At 31.8% G+C, this 21,355-nt stretch overlaps 1 protein-coding gene and 1 long non-coding RNA gene across 2 annotated transcripts; both read left to right on the forward strand.

Annotated features, from left to right (window-relative positions):
- Positions 1 to 22: 22 nt before the first annotated feature.
- Positions 23 to 6,808, forward strand: LOC126833199 (structural maintenance of chromosomes protein 1A). The gene is made up of 21 exons (XM_050564366.1): positions 23 to 394; positions 463 to 583; positions 686 to 788; positions 889 to 1,037; positions 1,118 to 1,286; positions 1,517 to 1,729; positions 1,799 to 2,050; positions 2,113 to 2,541; positions 2,625 to 3,002; positions 3,084 to 3,206; positions 3,284 to 3,415; positions 3,482 to 3,547; positions 3,620 to 3,875; positions 3,937 to 4,118; positions 4,197 to 4,319; positions 4,411 to 4,544; positions 4,683 to 4,827; positions 5,720 to 5,899; positions 5,962 to 6,140; positions 6,238 to 6,415; positions 6,505 to 6,808. Exons 1-21 carry the CDS (start codon positions 283 to 285, stop codon positions 6,598 to 6,600), a joined length of 3,720 nt encoding a protein of 1,239 aa, XP_050420323.1. The 5' UTR covers positions 23 to 282; the 3' UTR covers positions 6,601 to 6,808.
- Positions 6,809 to 12,957: 6,149 nt separating this feature from the next.
- On the forward strand, positions 12,958 to 14,267 carry LOC126833553 (uncharacterized). The gene is made up of 3 exons (XR_007684957.1): positions 12,958 to 13,098; positions 13,186 to 13,337; positions 14,135 to 14,267. It is a non-coding gene; the product is annotated as an uncharacterized LOC126833553 (long non-coding RNA).
- The last annotated feature ends 7,088 nt before the right edge of the window (positions 14,268 to 21,355 follow it).

A 21,355-nucleotide genomic window follows, 5' to 3' on the forward strand; every position in this document is an offset into this window, starting at 1 on the left:
TCTTCATGATAACTTAATTGTTTTGATTTCGATTTGTTGACTGTTCTTTGGAAAATATGTACTAATATGTACTTTTTTTTTAATAACTATTTTACGAATAATTCTACCTAAAACTTAAACGATATAAAAAAAATGTTTTTACTGACGGTGTATAAAATTTTTTTTAAATAGCATTAAGCTTAGCGTCTGTATTAGTTTGTATCAAATACGATTCCCCTTTAGAATTTGCACATAGACTAAAGTCTTAAATTACTTGTTAAGTTTTCGGCACAAAAAAATAAAATGCCGCCGGTATTGAAATGCATTGAAATGGACAATTTCAAGTCCTACAAGGGCCATCATATGATTGGACCCTTGAAAAATTTTACAGCGGTCATCGGGCCCAATGGTTCTGGTAAATATATAAAAAGTCTAAGCGCTTTTTTTTAACAATTAGAAAATACATAATACTATTGTTTACAGGCAAATCTAATTTTATGGATGCTATAAGTTTTGTGATGGGCGAAAAAACAAATAGTCTCCGTGTGAAACGTCTTAGCGATCTCATACATGGGGCTTCAGTTGGACAACCAGTATCTCGCAGGTAAAGAAAGTTTTAATAGTAGTATAAAATTGTGTTTATATCATATTATAATATGTTTGTTTTATGATTGTAATAGTATTTATGAATTTAAAATATTTTCAGTGCGAGTGTAACTGCTGTTTTCCAAATGGACGATGAAGGAACTGAAAAACGTTTCACTCGAACGGTTCAAGGATCATCCAGTGATTATAGAATAAATAATGAAGTATGTTTTTAAAAATAATTTACACATCCTAAAAAAACTATCCTTGAAAAATATAATACTTTTCTTTACCTATTTTATAATATTTAAATTATTATTTTAGTTTGTTCAGAATCAAGAATATTTTGCGCAATTAGAACAGATAGGTGTAAATGTTAAAGCCAAAAACTTCTTAGTTTTCCAAGGTGCAGTTGAGTCGATTGCAATGAAAAATCCTAAAGAAAGAACTGCATTATTTGAAGAAATTAGTGGGTATGTACATCTAGTATATTATGTATAAATGTATTTTTTTTTACAAAATCTAATCATCTTTTAAACAATTTTTTTTTTAGTTCTGGAGCATTAAAAGAAGACTATGATCGTTTAAAAGCAGAAGTAATGAAAGCTGAAGAAGAAACTAATTTTACTTACTTAAAAAAAAGAGGTGTTGCGGCTGAACGGAAAGAGGCAAAGATGGAAAAAGAAGAAGCAGAGAAATATCAAAAACTGAAAGATGAACTGGTAAAACCAAATTCACCTATGCATTTCTTGTAATATTTTTAACATAAAAATAGACATTATATACCTAACATAGGTGTAAATAGTGTAATAGACTAACAAGACTATCGATTACGATATACGGGAATCAATGGCCACAAATTATAATAGACAGACGATCAATCGTATCAACCAATATGCTCTGTTCAATGCACTGGCTTTTATTAATAGGAATTATGATTTTTTTTTTTCAGGCCCGAAAAGAAGTCGAGTATCAATTATTCCGTTTATATCAAAATGAAAATATGATTAAAAACTATGAACTGGATATGGAAGATCGTAAGAAAGATGTTGCTAAAGTTGAAAGCAAAAAAGAGAAAGCTGAAGAAGTGGTAAAAGAAAAAAAGAAGGAACAAGGAAAAGCGAGTCGTGAATTAGCCAAAGTCGAACAAGAAATTAGAGAAATTGTAAGAGTATAATAAATAATTTATTTGTTAATTTTCTTTTGTATACTAAAATACATTTTGATTATTTAGGAAGTGGAAATTAATAAAAAACGTCCATCATTCATAAAATCTAAAGAAAGAGTAGCTCATATACTAAAAAAACTGAATACTGCAAAAAAATCTCTTGCTGAAGTTGTTATGGCCAATGACGCACATAAAAGAGATATTGATGAACTGGAAGCTGAACTAAAAGAAGTTGAGAAGCGAAGACAAGATTATGAAGACCAAGTAGCTGGCGAGAGTCAAAGCCAGGGAAGAGATGTACAACTCGAAGATGCTCAGGTAACATATTTTTAAACATATAAACATTAAACACCATTTATTCGTTTTTTTAAATATTTTAGGTAGCTGAGTATAATCACTTGAAAATTGAAGCTCGTAAACAATCTGCTCTTTACTTGCAAGAATTAGATTCTATTAATAGAGAACAAAAAGCCGATCAAGATAAGTTGGATAATGAATTGCGCTTACGATCGGAATTGGAAAACAAAATAAAACAGAAGACACACGAAAAAGAAGAAGCACAAAAACGTGTGGATAAACTTACCGAACATATTAAATCCAGTGAAAATGCTCTAGAAGAACAAAGGAGGCTCTATGATGAGCTAAGAAAAGACGTAGGATCGTCTAAAGACAAAGTTTCTAAGCTTCAAAGAGATTTAGATAACGTGACAGAACAGTTAGGAGACGCCAAAGTCGACAAACATGATGATAACAGACGTAAAAAAAAACAAGAGCTTGTAGAAAATTTCAAAAAAGCTTATCCTGGTGTGGTATGTTTTTCATTTTAAATTTAGCAATACCAGTTTATACATAAATTATTTATGTATTTTTTAAACATTTTTTTTTTTTTTAGTATGACCGTCTAATCAACATGTGTCATCCAGTAAGTAATCGCTACAATGTGGCTATTACTAAAGTTCTAGGAAAATACATGGAAGCTATTATTGTGGACTCTGAGAAAACTGCTCGTTTGTGTATTCAATATTTAAAAGATCACATGCTCGATCCGGAAACATTTTTACCCATCGATTACCTGCAGACAAAACCTTTAAAAGAACGTCTTCGTAATATTAACCGTCCACACAATGTTAAGCTCATGTATGATGTATTGGAATTTGACCCCGAAATTGACAGAGTTGTTTTATTTGCGACTAATAACGCGCTAGTGTGTGAATCGCCCGAGGATGCAAATCATGTGGCTTATGAATTGGAAAAAGACGGAAGATATGATGTAAGTATGCAATTAATTTTGGCTATTATGTATATCATTACTATGAACTAATATTGATAAAATAATAATTGTATTTATTAGGCTGTAGCACTTGATGGCACGTTTTATCAAAAATCGGGTATAATATCTGGTGGTAGTTTGGACTTGGCTCGTAAAGCAAAGCGATGGGATGAAAAACACATGACACATTTGAAAGCATCAAAAGTAATACAGCTAATTTAAAATTAATATTAACAGGTGTCGATTATAAACTGTCTTGTTAATTATATTATTTTTTTTAGGAAAAATTGTCTGAAGAATTACGTGAAGCTATGAAAAAATCTCGAAAAGAATCGGAATTGAACACAGTAGATTCTCAAATTAAAGGCTTAGACATGAGACTTAAATATGGAAAAACCGATAAAGAAAACACTGTAAGTTCATTTTTTCAGGAATATAAAATACTCGTTTATCTACATTTTACTGTATTTGTAATTTAGCTAAAACAAATCAGAGATCTGGAAAAAGAATTAAAATTCCTTGAAAAAAAATTGGAAGGAAGTGGTGTAAGCATTACATTTTTTGGGGGGTTAAGTTATTTTGTAATATTATATGAAACATTTTTATTTTATACTTAGCCTCGTATTGAAGAGATTGAGCGTACAATGCATACGCGAGACCTTGAAATCCAAACTATGCGCGGTCGTATGAATTCTGTTGAAGACGATGTGTTTGCAGACTTCTGTCGTCAAATCGGAATGACTAATATTCGGCAGTACGAAGAACGCGAATTAAGGTCACAACAAGAGAGAGCCAAGGTTCGGTTGGAATTTGAAAATCAAAAGAATCGTATTATGAGTCAACTTGACTTTGAACGCACTAAAGACACACAAAGTAAATTAATTATTTGAAATATTAATGTGCAATATTAATAATAATTATTATATTATAATAGATAATGTGATACGCTGGGAAAAGGCGGTACGTGACGATGAAGATGAGTTAGAAAGAGCGAAGCAAGCAGAGCAGAAACAAATGTCAGAAATTGAGATGGACATGAAGGAAGTTGACCGGTTAAAGGCTCAACGACAAACGAAAAAACAAGAAGTTGATCAGATGGATGAAGTTATCAGTAAAGTATGAAATGGTCATCTAATAATTTGAAAAAACTTCATTAATATACAAACATTAAAAAATATATTAATACGGATTTAGGCTAGAAAAGAGGTTGGAGCTATTGCTAAAGACATACAAGCAGCTCAAAAACAAGTAAATAATTTGGAAAACAAAATTGAAATAAAGAGAGCTGACCGTCATGCTATTTTGACTCACTGCAGGGTATGTTGTAGAGATAGAATTAAAAATATTAAACAAACTATACATTTATATATTTATCTGAGTATTACTATTTATGTTTATGTGTGTTTAGATGGAGGACATTAACATTCCGTTACTACAAGGGAATTTGGAAGATATCATTCAAGAACAATCGGTAAATAATTCTGAAGATCACGGAAGAGATAGCACGGCTCATTCTCAAGAAATGTATGACCTAGAATCCAGGTTTGTAATAATAATGATGTTAAATAACAGTTATAATATTATGGATTCATAGAAATACAAAATATTTAATTATTATTTCAAATAACTGAATAATAATAATTTATTTATTTCAAAATATTTAATTTATTTTGTTTGTAGAATTATAGTTGATTATTCTTCACTTCCTGAAAATTTAAAGGATCTAGAGGATCCGGACGACATAAAAAAAGTAACAGATAAAATGGCTAAAACTATGGCTGAGCAATCAATGAAGCTTCAAAAAATACACGCTCCTAATTTCAAGGTTGTATTTTATTTTTTTTTTATGCTGGCTTGGTCAATAGTTTATTTAATAATTATCTGTTACTAATTACTCATTTAGAATATTAAATTGTAAACAGATAGAGTGAGAAAGCTTTTTTATTATTATTTTTTTTTAATTTACTTATAATAAAAATTCGAATTTTGTGATGTCTCTCGATTGTTACTCCAATAATTTAGACTGTAATGACAGTCAAGTCGTGTGCAATGAATCAAATTTTAAAATTGCAAATCTCGTCAGTACCAGTTTTGATCTATTAAACAAAGTTTTCCAAGAAATTCCACGTAGACTCATAAAAGTAATACCATTTAAAAGAAAATATCCAAGGGCTTATAAAACTATAGATACGGAATGTCCAGACGTAAAACGTCTTAAACATCAAATTGTTAAATTGCAAAATGATTTGAATTGTTTGGAAGACGATTTGTGCCAGCGGACGGAAAATTTAATCACATTGCAGAAAACAATATCAGAGAATGAAGAAAATAACTTTCAAAAGCTAGAGTTATTGGAAATGATTGTGGGTTCCAAATTGGAATACTACAAACACAGATACGACGATATGTGTAGGCCAGACAAGATCAAGACCGATGTAAAATTATACTTAGTACAAATTTCAAACTTACTCCATTTTTTGTTTGAAAATTCAAAGGATGTTCCTTATGATAATATTAAATTAGTCAAAAAGAAACTCACCATGTTGTCAAAGTTGAGGAAACAAATAAAGAAACATATAGATAATATGGATAACTATGTTCAATATTTTGAGCAATTATGTGTTTAAAAAATTAATAAACAAATGTATTTTAGATATTTTACGCATTTATTTGTATTGTGTATAACAATTTATAAACGATTTAAATTTTGAAAACAGGCAATGCAAAAACTCGATCAGGCCAGAGAAAAAATGCAGGAAACTGATCGCGAGTTCAACAGTGCCCGGACTCGTGCAAAGAAAGCCAAACAAAACTTTGAACGTATTAAAAAAGAAAGACATACCAAATTTACAGAATGTTTTGAACACGTCGCCAACGAAATTGATTTAATATACAAGGTAACCCCTTAACCTCAATTGTTTCGATTTTCAAATTAAATTATTATTTGTTATAATACTAGGCATTGTCCAAGAATCAATCGGCACAAGCTTTCTTAGGCCCGGAAAATCCAGAAGAACCGTACTTGGATGGTATCAACTATAATTGTGTAGCTCCCGGAAAACGTTTTCAACCAATGTCAAATCTATCTGGAGGAGAAAAAACTGTTGCCGCTTTAGCATTGCTATTCGCAATTCATAGGTATACATGTATAAAAAAAAAATTCATACCAAAAATTGAACAATTTTGTTTGTGTCCGTCAGGAAAATATGTTACAGTTGTTTTTTGTTTTTTTTAGTTACCAGCCAGCTCCGTTCTTTGTACTTGATGAAATAGATGCGGCTTTAGATAATACAAATATTGGCAAGGTCGCTTCTTACATATTACTGAAGAAAGCCAATTTGCAAACTATTGTTATTTCTTTAAAAGAAGAGTTCTTCCACCATGCCGATGCTCTAGTGGGCATTTGTCCCGACGTAAGACATTTGAAATTCTAAATATTTAACTTTATATAAACCATTTGAAATACTTTTGATAATAAATTGTACAATTTTTTTTTCCCCAGGAAGGACAATGTTTGATAAGTAAAGTCATAATGATGGATCTAGCCGAGTACCCTTTGGCAGAACCAGAGGAAAATGTAGCCTATTCCTTACGTTAAAATTAAGTTCATTATTTTTACTATAAATTTAGACTATAATATGTGCAAGTATTTTATTTATATATTCTATTCAATTATTTTTTGAAAAATAGTTAAATGTATTTAAATGTCATTTAAAATTTAATGATATGATTTTGTATTTCGTGTTTGATACACTTACAGTTTTGAAAACCTATGATAATTCCTATATACAATGTAATAATGATCTAAAATACACTTTTTAGGACGAAAAGAAACTGTGTTATTTTATTTGACAACAAAGGTAACTTAAAAAATAATATAATAATCAAATAAAATGCGGTTTTTACTTATCGCTCATTATATAAGTTTAAAAAGCCAGCACGTTGGAGTCTGTGATAGTGGGACAGGATAGTACTGATCTTAGCTCTTCAGCAATTATTACACATTAATTACCTGCTAAAGGTATGCCAATTTTAACTAGTTGATTAGACAATTTATAATATTGAAAAATAACAACAACAAAGAAAACAACTTCAAAGTTATAGTTATTTTCGACGTGGCTTACGTTATCACCTGTATTCGTGAACAAAAATTAAATATCAACAGGTAACACAATATTGTTGAATTTTGTAAAAATAAGCAATTCTACTAATTCTACAAAACTGTGAACTGTCTTACCTAGTTGACACTATTATGTTCAATACAAACGTCCTACGGCGCTCGGTTCAGGTTTAGTGCTGGCTTCGCCGAAGAAATCACAAATTTGTGGACCGCCAAATTCTTTGTACGGTGACATATTACCAACAGAGTTATTGCACGGCCGTTGTAAGTCATATTATGTGCAGTGTGCTGCCTTCCATTAATATTGTGCAGATTTGTCAAAATTGCGACACGTGCAGTGTGGTGTGTGTGTGTGTAAAAATCAAATTATACAAACGACTTTGTCGACGGAATTATGTCGAGTTTTTCTTTAAGAAAAAAAAACGCAAGGGGGACAAATACCATCCGTCTATATACGAGGGCACTGGCCTGTGATAATAAGTACACAGAAACGACGAGTGTATTATATATATATAGGTGCAATTATTAAACGTACGGGGATGACCATTATTATATTTAGGTATGTGTATAATATTATATATAGAAAAACCATCGCCGGTCCATTGAAGAAACGCGTTGAATGAACCGAATATGAACGGACCTGACTGAATGACTGTGGATATAAAACGGTCGTGTAAAAAACCGACACACGGCCATAACTAGGTGTGCAGAACAGAACAATTAGGGCTCGCGACAAATAACTCTTGGCGGGCCCTGTTGCAGTTATATAGGTACAATGCTTTACGACATATTATACCTATTATTGTAAAGTATATACCTATACATCGATTCTTTGGTTCTAAATGTGTTGTGCGAGGCGGCCGCGCTAATATGGCTCGTCCGCGGGTGCATCTGCTTCAGAGTCTATTGATTGCTGCAGTCTTTGATGTCCTTAGTAAGGGAGGGGGAGATGTGTTCTGTAAGCCAAAAGGTCACGGCAGTTGCCCGTTAATCCAAAATCGGGTACGTGCCTCGGCCAAATTTATTGGTTTATGATAAAGCGGCTATATTATATATAATAGTGTAGGCAATATAATATGTATAATATCATCTATAAATACACCTGGACGACTCGGCGCGCGGGCTCGCCTTTGGTAGTTTGTTTTTTTAATCGACGGTTATTATTTTGTCGGAATCCCAATAATCGTGTTTGAATAATATAATGGCGACGTGATGTGTCTGGTTTGATCGATGGCACAAAAAAAAAATGTCATTCATAGAATCTCCCATCCTGCCGAGATTGCACCTATAGTGATGATCTCTATAGACTGGAAGTGTTTAAAAAAATTTAATTTTTTTTGTTTTCTGGATACTTGTCGACGTACCTAAAGTTTGATTAGCTGTTATTATGGTCAAGGGGATTGGAAACCGTTATTTTATAAGGGGAAAAATATAGGCAACTTGTTATAATTTGTTAAAAATGTCAAAAAGTTCAACGTTATAATATAAGAAGAACTTATTTTATAATAATTTTTTTATAATTTGTTTTAGTTAAGTACTATCTGAATAGCTAAAAAAACATTATTTTGTAATATACATATTTTAAAGAAAAACACAATCTAAAATTGATTTTGTTTTTTTTTCACTAAAAAGATAATATTATCTAAATCTTAGCTAAGTCCGGGTAACCTAATCCTATGGCTGTAGCTGATGACGACGATAAACAGAGCATTCAGTTTTTGCAGAAGACAATCGAAGACACTAAAAAATCGATTTTAGCGTTACAAGGTATCAAAGACGATTCGCTACAAAAAACTTTGAAATGCCTTTAAGATGGAACCGCGTTCGACAAATAGACAGAATTTCGATAGATGTCTGATTATCAGAGTATTTTTAAATGTTAAATATTGAACAAATACTAAATATTATTGAAAATTGATTTTGAAACTTACTTTCAATTTAATTAATCCCTAGTTCAGAATTTGAGTACAATTGTTTTTGTATTTATTATAACGGGTTAGATTTATAAAAATTAATTTTCTTCATAATTAATTATAGTTTATAGATAAAAAATAATGACTATAACATAATATTATGAAGTGATGAAACTATGAGATAAAATAGGGTACAAGTGACATTTTTCCCAAAACAAGTTCCCATCTGTGCAGTATATTTTATTAATGGTGTTTTTGTTTTTGTCACGGTGTGTTCCATTTGCACACGGTTGTTTATCATTTTTTTTTTAATTGCAGATATATTATATAGTAAAATAGTAAATCAGTAAAAATACTAATCTACGCGTAAAAAAAGTAAATATATATTGCTAGAAATTACATTAAAATAATTCATCAGAGTATGACAAATGTGTTCATGTGTGACATCCCATGACTTCTGGGACATGCACTGCGGTATGAACATAAATTTCTATCCGACGGCCGTCACACTCATTTTGTCGTTTCCATACCTAAGTGTAATTTTATATATTTCATATGAATATTTACAATATATATATATATATAAACTATTGTCAATTATACATTATTTGCGAACGTAAAATTAAAATATAAATCAAATGGTATTCCTCTAACCTATCGGAATGGTTATAATATTATATGCTATAAAATATGTTTTATACTGTTTTCATGAGTAAAAATTGCACGTATTCTGTGTATTGTAAAATTTCGATAAAATAGTTACCAGCTTCCTGAGTTGACAATGCCATTTTTGTAGATTTTAGAACTTTAAAAAAAAAATTGGTATTTTTAATTGAAACATTGTTGCGAGAACGATAGGTACTAGTATTTGGTGTATCATTACAAACAGCATTTTCAGTATTGCGCTCAAGTGCGGTACCTAATAATGGTTTCAACCATTTTATAATCGCGGTCGTTGCGGATTCCGGTCATAAAAAGAAAAGAAAAAAAGATATGAGTAAAATGTCGTTAGCCATAATAAAAGCTATACACAAACACACATACAGAGTGAGTGGGTGAATTCATCATAGGCAGATATTTAATCAGTGTGCGATTTATCCCCTCGCACGGTTTAATTCTCTCTACACCACGCTGTACTTTTCTACCCCTGGAAATAATTTTGTAGACAATGTTGGCGGACAAGTCTCCGGGGACGGTTACCACACACACCATAAGCCACCCGAAATTGAAACATATATATGTGTATACAAACGGAATAACGCGGCCAAAAAAGGGAGAAATTGACGCCCCTTATATAGTTGGCTGAGGGCAAAAAAATGGCCGACCATTGCATCTATAAGGTGGTCTAGCTTTGTACAGCTATTTGGGCGTTAGAATTTTAGTGATTATACGCATAAGCCGTTGTGTACTTATAGGTAATGTTAGATATAAACAAATTTCAATTACATACCACGTGGATTGTTCTCGCATTGTTGTCTACAGTATTTTAGCCTACGGTTATCGTCTCAAAGACAATACAAGGACATTGGCAGATATCAGGGGTTATAAAAACCTTAAAACTTAAAATTAGTGGTACTTAAAAAAATAAATGTAGGTTTTTTGAAAAGCACTGATTCCAAGTTTAAAAAAATTTCAGCACTCAAACATCCCCCTCTCCAACGTACAAGGGGACGAGGGAATAATTAACTGTTATATGTGTATATCCGGATTCACTGTTTTTGGTTTCAATAATTGTAGGTGATATAATAGTAATACGTTTAAATAGGTGCTACACGGCAAAGTGTTATATTAATATTTTTTAAATTACCGTATACAGCACTGTAAGAACTGTTCCAAACAGCTTATTTGTGAAAAATTTGACAACTCAAAGTATATAACCATTATTTTTCCAAAAAAAAATCCCACTGCCTTATTTATTATCCGCCCCGCGACTGTATTATGTCTACCTAACTCCAACGGCCAACCTACTTCTAAATCATGTTTGAATAACGTTTTCGCGTGGGGGTTTGGTCTGGACGTTCGTCGATCATCGATCAATATCAATAATAAAGTCGTCGATAATAGAAAATGATAATTGATGATGAAAAATTTACTCGGCAACAAAAATTGACCGCGCAATGGGCGTACATAATATTTCAATTGACAATATGAAATAGTAAAAACAGGTGAAAATGCGCCCATTGTAACGTTGTATGTAGTGGCGAGTCCCCCTAAACCTATTGAGCTTGTACGTGATTTAATGACTGTTGAGCAGGCCAACGTTCGGGGTTCATTTAATATTATATTGCCTATTATAAACTGAACCGAACAAAGTAATTGAACATTTCTCCAAGCTAAATAATAGAAATAATATTATATTATAAACAGTTTTACACGTTAGATATTATGTTGACCTCGCAGTGCCTCGACGGTGTTGTTTTTACCAACACTCAAAGATACGGCCATTTATAATTAGTAATAATTAAATTAACAAACAACGGAGAAGTTAAATTTTTTATTGTAAATATCAAGAGGTTAAAGTTTAAAAAAAAAGAGATTTGATTTACATTTAACGCGAGATATAGAGAGAGAATACCTCCTAAGATTATTGCAATTTAGAAGTTTTTCTTTTTGAAAAAAATGTCTGTTTAACGTTTTTTTTACAATATTAAAAGAATATATAAATAAAATATAACTTTTTAGGCCTGATTTTAGCCATTGAATTTTTCAAAACTATCAAATTAAAAAAATTAAATAATACCGTCTATATTTAATTGACTTTAAATTAAGAATAGTTTCCTGAACATTTTGTCTGGTCGATAATCAGTTTTGAATAATTACTCATTATAAAAGTGAAGCAACTCCAAATAAAGCAAAACAATTTTTTTTTTAAATAGAAAATACTGAATGAATACTTGTATTGTTTTTCCAACACATTAAATTACAAAAAGATCGTTATTTCAAAATTCAATTACAAGGAGATAATTCACTTTTACAATGAACGACACAAATATCGACGAGTAATCATTGTAAATGAAAAAATGTGTTTAATATTGTATTAATTAATACTTTCGAGTCATATAATAAGCTATAGAATATGCTTCTAGAATTCTTAATTACCAAATTCCTAAATTTAGTTAGTTAAATACACTGTTAAAATATAATGTCGAAAGTGTTGAACTTATAGAAAAGGTATTTTATGGTAAAATATCAAACTGCAACACAATGTTGATAACAACGTTATTTAATTAAAGCGGAAAATTAACATTAAAAAAAATATTTGAAAGTAGAAATAAAAATTGAAAATAAAAATTAGATAATAGTATCAAAAATTTATTTTTTATTTTTTCGTATGGCTGTCAGAGGGGTGATAGAACTTGAGCCGTCTAAAGACGTTGCCCGGGGTACACTACGTGGAAGCGTTCTATCATTGTACCACCATAAAAAATGTAAATAAAAACTCAAACAAAATATAAAACGGTATTGTACATAAAAATCCAAACCGAAAAAAAAGTTAACTTGTTTTTTTAATCAAAATTAAAACTGGAAAAAATTAGAGCTGTTTTGAATTCATTATAATTATTTATCATTCGCAGCAATCAATACTTTAATAGTTTACATATTTTAGTTGAGTGTTGATAATAACTTTTTGATAAATTGCTTTAACTTTTGAATTCAAATTTTTTCCACGTGATATAATATTATCTGTTAGTTAAGAATTACATTTTAAATTATTTGTCTACCTTGCAAATTTTCAATATTGCTCGTTAATGAAATGAGAAAACAATTTATAAAAATTTAGATCCAAATTGTACCTACATGCATTTTCTATTCTTATTATTTCCTTACAATAAATCTTGATTTTATTTTCTTATGGTTGCTTATCACTTGTTATTGACCAGAATAGCAATTTTAAATAGTCCGTATGTTGGACTTTAAGCAGACAATATGGTGCCACTTCATCGGATGATAGTAACGTGATCACGCCGGACACCGGTTATCAGACAACTCCAATATTCATATAAATAGGTGTGCAGCACCTTAGATCAAGCATAACACGTTTTTTATGCAAATCTATACTTTGGTAAGTGCAAACAGCAATATTTCCTTTATGGTATAATTTTACAGTAGAAATAAAATGGAAGTAATGACTTAATTCGATTTCCTTTAGTATTTCCTTCTCAAGTTCTCTAAGAACCAACTCAAAAACCAAAAATGGGCGCAGAAAAAGTATCCATGAACATCGTTGTCGTCGGACAAGTGCAATCCGCCAAAGCTATCAAAACCGTCGCCAAGAACAGCCCAGCTGCCAACCAAATCATGGTAAGTTTTTTAGTTATTTCTAATTTATAGAACTTATAAACATAATAGGACAAATTTTAACTTGCAACCTCAACGAATACATTTTTGTAGCTGATTCGTTTGTATCTATTGAATAGTTTTTGCATGAAATATATATTATTTTATTATGTAAAAAACGTGTAGGTTACTTACAGTAGATATGATTTTATTTAGATAAAAATAATATTTACACAATGATCAAGTTAATACCTACCAGAGGCTTGAATGAAGTAAATGTTGTCATAAAACAGTTTAGTTTCGTTTAATTAAAATAAAAGCATATTATTAGTTCATAAAACAACGATAGTAGTTATAATATTGTAGTAGACTTAAATAGACTTAAATAATAGACTATAATTAAAATAATTATTAAATAATGTCTTTTGTTGTTAATCCTTAATTTGTTTTTATACTATTACCATATAATATCCTGATCTATAATTATTAAAGTCTGAACCCACATTTACCAAGTTTATTTATAAAAAACACATATATATTTATAATTTTATAAAATTAGTTTTATAATTACTAAATTGTTACATAATTTTTGCTGCTAAGAAAACTAAAATTTATTGAGTATAACGATTAATTGAACATTACATTTATTTTTTAATTTAATTTACTAAAAAATAAAATGGAATTTTAAAATATACAACAGCAATATAGCATTTTCAATAATTGGAAGTACAAAAATTTAGTTTGTACTAGACATGTGATACAAAATTCAGGTTTTTCTCATGGTTTGCTTAAACTAATACCTAATATTTTTATTTTTTCAGAATTGTTAGTGAAACATATCCATGAAATCAAACTTCAAAATGCCATAGACCACACAATACATTCTATATATTATATCATAATAATAAAATGTAATGCAATATCATTAAATAAACTATAAAATATCCGTTTAACTATATTTAGTTTAATTGATTTAGTTCTGATTTTTACCTTTTAAAACCTATTAATTGTGTACTTAACATACTACACGAATCCTGCTGAAGATATAGAATTTGGAATTGATATCATGTAAATTATATTTAAAAAATACTAATCGCTATTTGCGTTGAGTTATTTAGCATTAAATTTATGGTACACAAAAATTATGAATTATAATATACGAGTATAAAAAAAACAGCACAGTCGGGTCGGGGCTGAACTGTAAAACGAGTTGAAGTTAGTTTTTTAAAGCTTAAAGTAGGGTTTTTGGTTTAAGAGTTTAGCCAAATATAGCCACAGGTATAAAGCCACTAGTTTTCACATTAAATATTGTTTTTTTGTAATAATTATAATGTTGAGATAAATGTTTTTAACTAAAAAAATATTTAAAAAATGATAATATTATGTTATTAATTCGTATTTTGGTTAACAAAAAAATGATTTTATACATGACTATTTATGACTCGACTTCTACAACAAATATACATAAGTTTAAACAGTAAACTCCACTTTACACGCAATACATACGGGCTATTTCAAAGTAACAGTCATTAGTCACGTTCAACTTGTTAATCTTCTATAAGGATGCGTGTTAAGTAAATAGGTATTAACATTTTGAATGAAATTAATTAGCTTCATATACTTAATTGTATAAAATAAGCTACTTTCATTCGAAACCGTGATAAACGGATGTAAAAATAAAAGAAAGTTTTTGTCGAGTGCCGTAAGGGCTGTGTTTGTAGTCACCCTCGTGGTGGATTGCTTTTCTGGAATAAGCTTAAGTATATACACACAAAAAATATAATGTCATCGCATCAACATACTGATTTATTGCAATAATTATCCGTGTGTTTAACATTGAGATTACATCATTACGCAGTATTCGAATATCCGTATTGTCGGATTAATATTGTATAGGGGTTGTAAATATTTTATTGTACAATTATCATAACAAAGCAGTGGCGTTTCCCCCCGGAAAATTGTAATAGCTGATGGCTTGCTTGAAGTAAATAGTATTTTTTTTAGTTTTTCTCACACTTTACAGCGAATGATGAGTTTTTCTCACTTAGTTTAAAAGTTTTCGAGATGCCTGTATGAAACCATATTTAAGAGGTTTATGCGAAAGCGGTATTTACAATATTAACCGTAAACGTGGATTATGTTTGCGGGGTTTAATTGCTAAAGCTCTATATTATCCTATTTATAGTTACCGACGTCGTCTTGTAATTAAATCACTCATAGATAGTCTATTGTTCTTAGAAAACGGCTTGAACGCCTTTCATGAGAGAGCTTACACCCACTTTAGTTTAGTCGCAGGCGGTTGTTGTTAGGAAGCAGACTTAATATTTTGGTAATCACGAGAATAGACAAATTGATTACTCGATGCGGCTTATTACACAATTTATATGAAATCGAAATTAGGAAGCATAGTAGGGGAATAAAACGAATCGATACTATAATAATAGTGTGACCAAAATAAGTATAGAGTTCCATACAGTTAATGCTACACGAACGTTTCCTTTTCAAGACATGGATTATCGTAATACCATTTTATGAATGAAATTCTCTTGACTCTTGAGTAAGATGGCGGACCGTGTAGATCCATATTAATTTCACACAATGGACGCGATGGTCCGGACACACTGTATATTATGTATATTTTTGGCAATACGATTGACGGACAGGCTTCCATATAGTGGTGGTGGTGTAATGTCAACGACGGTGATCCGCTAAAAACGGCTAAACGGTTTCAAGGCACACTGGATCGCATTGACGGTATACAACAGTAATCGTACATAATAAAATAATATAAAAATATATATCCATCCAACGACGAGCAAAGAAAGAGCAGAGAAAATCCGCCGGATCTGAGTTTTTCGGATGATTGAGCTCCGCACACAATATAAATCTGTTGTTTATTGTGCGTGTGTATCTTTATACCGTATTATCGTTATTATTACTACTATTACTATTGTTATTTTAGCGGTCCGGGGATATAAGAGAGAGAGAGAGAATCAGCTCGCAGTCAGTCAGCTCAGTCAGCCAGCCAGTCAGCCAGTCGACAAAATACAAAGTGGGCCTTTTGTAAAACGCGTGACTTTTAGGGGACGTATATTAGTAGCGCACCGATGATACATATAAATATAATATATAGTATATACACCGTATAATAATAATAATATGTTACAATAATAATAAAACATGGGTGCACCGGTGCGCGGTGGAGAGAAAGAGAGGGCATGACAGGTCTAGTTTGGTTGCCTGCGGGGAGGTTTAGTATGTTCTCTCACTCTCTCTCACTCTTGTTATTATTTTTTTGACGTTCGCGCATGTGGAAAATGATTTTATTGTGCTGAGCAGTTTGTGTGTGCAACTTAGGAAGGCCGGCCGCCGTCCTGGGGACAGCTGTTCTGCTACACTGACAATGTCATTGGACGACGTTTTCCGCGACGGTTTCTTTATTATTATTTTTTTTTTACAATTAATTTGCACACACCACGGCGGTTCCATTGTTCCATCTGGAAATTATTTCGCTCTATTAGCTGTATAATTTCCCTCTAAAAAAAGTATCCAGCTATAATAAAAGGGAAGTCATAGTGCTGTCATCAGTATAGATAATAATAATATGATGGTCGCAAAACTCTCACGGCAGTTTTCACCGTAGCAACGATAATTAGGGTTGCGTAAAATGTGACAATAAGCATATTATCATCACCACTGTATACTAATAGAAACTATTTTTCATATTAAATAGGTTATCGTTAAAAGCGATTTCAACGTTTTTTATTTGTCAATACGACTCGTTATAACATCTAATAAAATACAAATATATTATAATGCAATATATGAAATGGTTTATAACCTCAGTACCGTTAATTTTATAAATGTTTTGTTTATAACAAAATATGTTAATATTGTTTTATACAATAACAAATTAATAAAGCCATTTATTAATATTTTGTGTTCAAGAGTTGTTAGACAAAAAAAACAATTATTTCCATTTTATATTTATCAACATATCGTACATCAAACGTATTATGTAATAGCTCAAATTACGACACACTTAGACATACACAATATTTTGCCATGTGTACAAATATGTAACTACAATTGAAAAAAAAATCGTAAGAATTATCCATTTATCTAAAAATATTAATGTATTAAAAAAACATCTTGTTATAGAGCACTGAATTACATTTAGACGTATACCGAATTATTTAAAAACATCTACCTATATCTAGTATATACTAATCGAATTTATAGATAACCATTTAAAGGGATTGCATGCGGTTGGTTTTTAAGGAGTTTTGTATAGGCAATATTTAAGAAAAAAGTGGTTTTAATAAATTTTGATCATGTCAATTAATTAACCGGTTAATTTGTATAAGCTTCATGGTATTATTTTTAGTTTAAATTATTTTGTCTATGAGTAAAAACCATTTTAGTTAATATAACATACATTTTTTGTTCCATCGCACAGATTGAACCAGTGATTCGATAAGTAATCTGAAAACAGATTTGAATTTGTCATGAAGTTAACTTATGATCGGTCAGGGTACTTTTTTGATATCTTATTCGTACTATGTATAAAACACGTTCGAATATTATATAAAATTTCAGATTTTAAAATCAAATTTGGAAAGGGTTAAAATTAAAATTTTTAAAAAGTACCCTGACCGATCATAAGTAAACTTCATGGCGAATTCAAATCTGTTTTTAGATTGCTTATCGGATCTCTGGTTCAGTCTGTGCAATGGAATAAAAATGATGTGTTTTGGCTGAAAAAACCGACCGCATGCAATCCCCTTAACAGTTTTATTGCAATAATGAAATTCAACTAAATATACTTAAGCATATTTTCGAAGCGTTTATAATAGTATTATATCGCTTATATTAGTTCCTAAGAATAGTAAGATCCTGTGACCTATAATCAATTAAATTCAAATTGTGATAAAACGATGCCCAATTTAAAAAAAAAAAACCTTTTTGTACAGGGCATATTTTAAACGTTTAGATCCACCGTATTCTGATCTTCGTACGCGTTTGTCCAGCGATGTTTTACATACCTACCTTGCGCGGACGTATACGAGGCAGTACATCATGCCAACCGTATTATAACAATAACAATAATAGTGATGAGTACCTATACTAAAGTTGAGATAATAATAATATAATATAAAATATTACATAGAGTGATTTGTATTTTGTTTTTATTGTTATCGGTCGCGCTTTAAAAAAAAAAATCAATAAAAAATCGATAGGGCGTATCCGTTGGGTGACAGTTGCAGTTGTGTCGTTTGCAATAAATAATAATAATAATATTATATAATAATACAATTTTTGCCTTGGAGCTGCCGACTAAACGGTTGTTTGACTGTCGGTGGACGGCGGTATACAACACACGGTCTTTAAGCGCTAAACACAACATAAGGGTCCGGGGCGGTACCGCGGTGCCGCAGAGGAGGAAATATATTATTATATTGTTATAATATATCATATGGGAGGAACGGCGTACTGTTGTTGTTATTTTTGTTATGCAAATCGGGACAAATTTAAATAACCCTATCTCTCATTAAAACGCCTGTGTGTAAGTCTAAACATCCAGCGGGATAGGTTGGATAAGGCGACCGGCGTTTCATTGACTTTACGGTCCTCTTCATTGCCCGCACAATGGCTCTTTTGTTGCCGACACACTGTAATAATAATAATATAATATATACTATGTTTTATTGTATGTACAGAGATAATATTATATAATACCTACGACTGCTCCGGTAAAGTCTGCCGGAAAATCAAAAACTCGCCCTGCACGTTGTTCAGGCACAGACATTATAGCTGGTGTACGCTGTGTAATTTCTGATATATGGTGTGATGTGTTTTTAAAGTTTCTACGTTACGGTCGATGAGTACATTCGTACTATATTATACCTATTAAATCTTACCGGATAATGTCGTTGATGAAAATACATAAAACATCGGCATTATTATGGCTCGAGCATATCCAGTGGAAACCTACATGCTACAATATAATATATCATAGTGCAGATTGTACTTTTGCCTACACTGTTTATGAGCTAGAACCTATAATGCACCGATAAGCCCAGAGCCAGATATTATATAAGACCTAGAAGAAAATACAGGGCCTATACATACCTACTTTAATATATTGTAACTAGCTAATTGTAACTTGTATATGGGCAGGTAAAATGTTTCAATTTATTTTTTGAAGCTTACATTAAAAATAGAGACTCGCGTTGCCCAAGTGCCTATAGATCCTACAAACAGTTTAAATAATCTGGCCCATATCATCATGACTTTATGATTGTAATTCGATAATACCATTCATTGTAGTAATTTATGAGGACCGATTTTGTCCTAACCAGTTGTTCAATCATGAACTATGTTAAACGTTCATTATTCCTACCACGCAGTTAGCTCAAACAGTTAACTCGAACATTATACTACTCGCTTTGAGTTTTTATTTTTTCATCGAGAAATATTAAATTGAGAAATAGCTAAATTTTAACGTTTGTAGACCTCCTGTCGTACTAGATGCTCGATAATAATAAATAAATACAAAGTACTATTTAAGAGAGACGTTAAAAATCGTCCTCGACGGCTACTAATGAAGATATTATGAGTATGCACTGGACAAAACTACATAGTTGGTCCAACTAAAGTTATGCGGTTAATATAGGGACACAATAAATTTCTAGTTGGAATAACTAAATAAATAGTTGTGCCAATTAAACTTTTAGTTGGCCAAACAAACTATGTATAATTGCTTAAAAACTAGAAATTTGTCATTTTGGGAAATACTGTCCGTCTTATATCGAGGTGCTTATTGTGAGGGAGGGGGTCACTTCTGCCTTTATCTCGTTTCCATATTACTCGGTTGGGCGTGCTCATTTTTGCCCAAGCAAATCCCTTTGGCAAACACGAATAAAATATAATAACAGTATGATCTGTTAACAGCAGCAAGGACGAGGCGAGCGGACGATGGGCTGACGTGTAGAGGCTGCCATGCCAGTGCGGCGAGACCGGTCGAGGGCCGCATTGTTTGAGAGTCGTTTGCCCGTTGGTACTGTATCTGCGGGTATACAAGCACCACGTGGACGGCGGAGAGGGTTGTCAGTGTTGTTTGCATTGGCGAGATTTAACGTGTGTAGTACGGAAATATAATAACAACAACAATAATAATAATAATATGGATGTATATGTGCACACGGCCGAGGATTACACACACCGTGTTTTCCACGCAGGATTAATGATCGGAGAGATAGACATAGGCACACACACACACACACACACATATATATATATATATTGTATATGTATAGAAGCGCAGATGAGTGATCCTTCGCCGCCGCCGTTCCGGGTCTTCCCGAATAAAAAGTTGAGGCGATTTGTCAGGGGCTTTTCATCGGTATTTCCCCACACTTCCGCCGGACGCAAGAGAGGTGTTGGCGTTATATTTATTTTATTTTTGGGGGGGGGGGGTCGGCGGGACCTGACGAAATATGACGTCTTTAGAAAATCCGATGTTGAATGATTGGACCTCATCAACAACGACGACGACGACGGGCACCGCCAACCCCTCTGTTGTGCGAAACGGTTGGCGGCGGCGGCGACGACATCGTTTTCATAATAATCAAACACCGTGTAATATTGTACTACACTGCTGGCCTGTGTAGCGTTGCGCAGAAGGGGCTGAGAGACGGAGACGGTGTGGAAGAAACACCACGCCTTATTCCGCGCGCCGTTTGTCAAATATACGCCAGCGATTATATTATATTATTGTATTATATTTTGTAGTCGTGTATTTTGCACCATGAATAAAATATCGATCATATTATTTATTTTACGTTGTCTGTGTGTAACACGAGACGCCAATGGCTCTGGACGCGCTTAAAATGCAAAATGCCAACATACGAGTTTCAGGGAAAATTTTGCAAGAGATTTCAACTATTTTTATACTGCGAAAAATTGCAATCGTTCGGTACTTATTGCGCATAACTCGTATTGAAAGATTATATTAAAGCCAACGGGCACGCCTTAAAAAA

Source organism: Adelges cooleyi, unplaced genomic scaffold (assembly GCF_023614345.1).
Source record: "Adelges cooleyi isolate 19-005CV unplaced genomic scaffold, UGA_ACOO_1.1 ACOO_flye_CR_arks_rails_tigmint_CR_PRNA_2, whole genome shotgun sequence".
Classification (NCBI taxonomy): domain Eukaryota; kingdom Metazoa; phylum Arthropoda; class Insecta; order Hemiptera; family Adelgidae; genus Adelges; species Adelges cooleyi.

What these genes read in the sequence shown, in the direction of transcription:
- LOC126833199 (XM_050564366.1), top strand. Translation starts at nt 283, where the DNA reads ATGCCGCCGGTATTGAAATGCATTGAAATGGACAATTTCAAGTCCTAC. An exon ending in AAACCGATAAAGAAAACACT is followed by an intron (nt 3,416 to 3,481) that starts GTAAGTTCATTT and finishes TTTGTAATTTAG; the next exon opens with CTAAAACAAATCAGAGATCT. An exon ending in TAGTGGGCATTTGTCCCGAC is followed by an intron (nt 6,416 to 6,504) that starts GTAAGACATTTG and finishes TTTTTTCCCCAG; the next exon opens with GAAGGACAATGTTTGATAAG.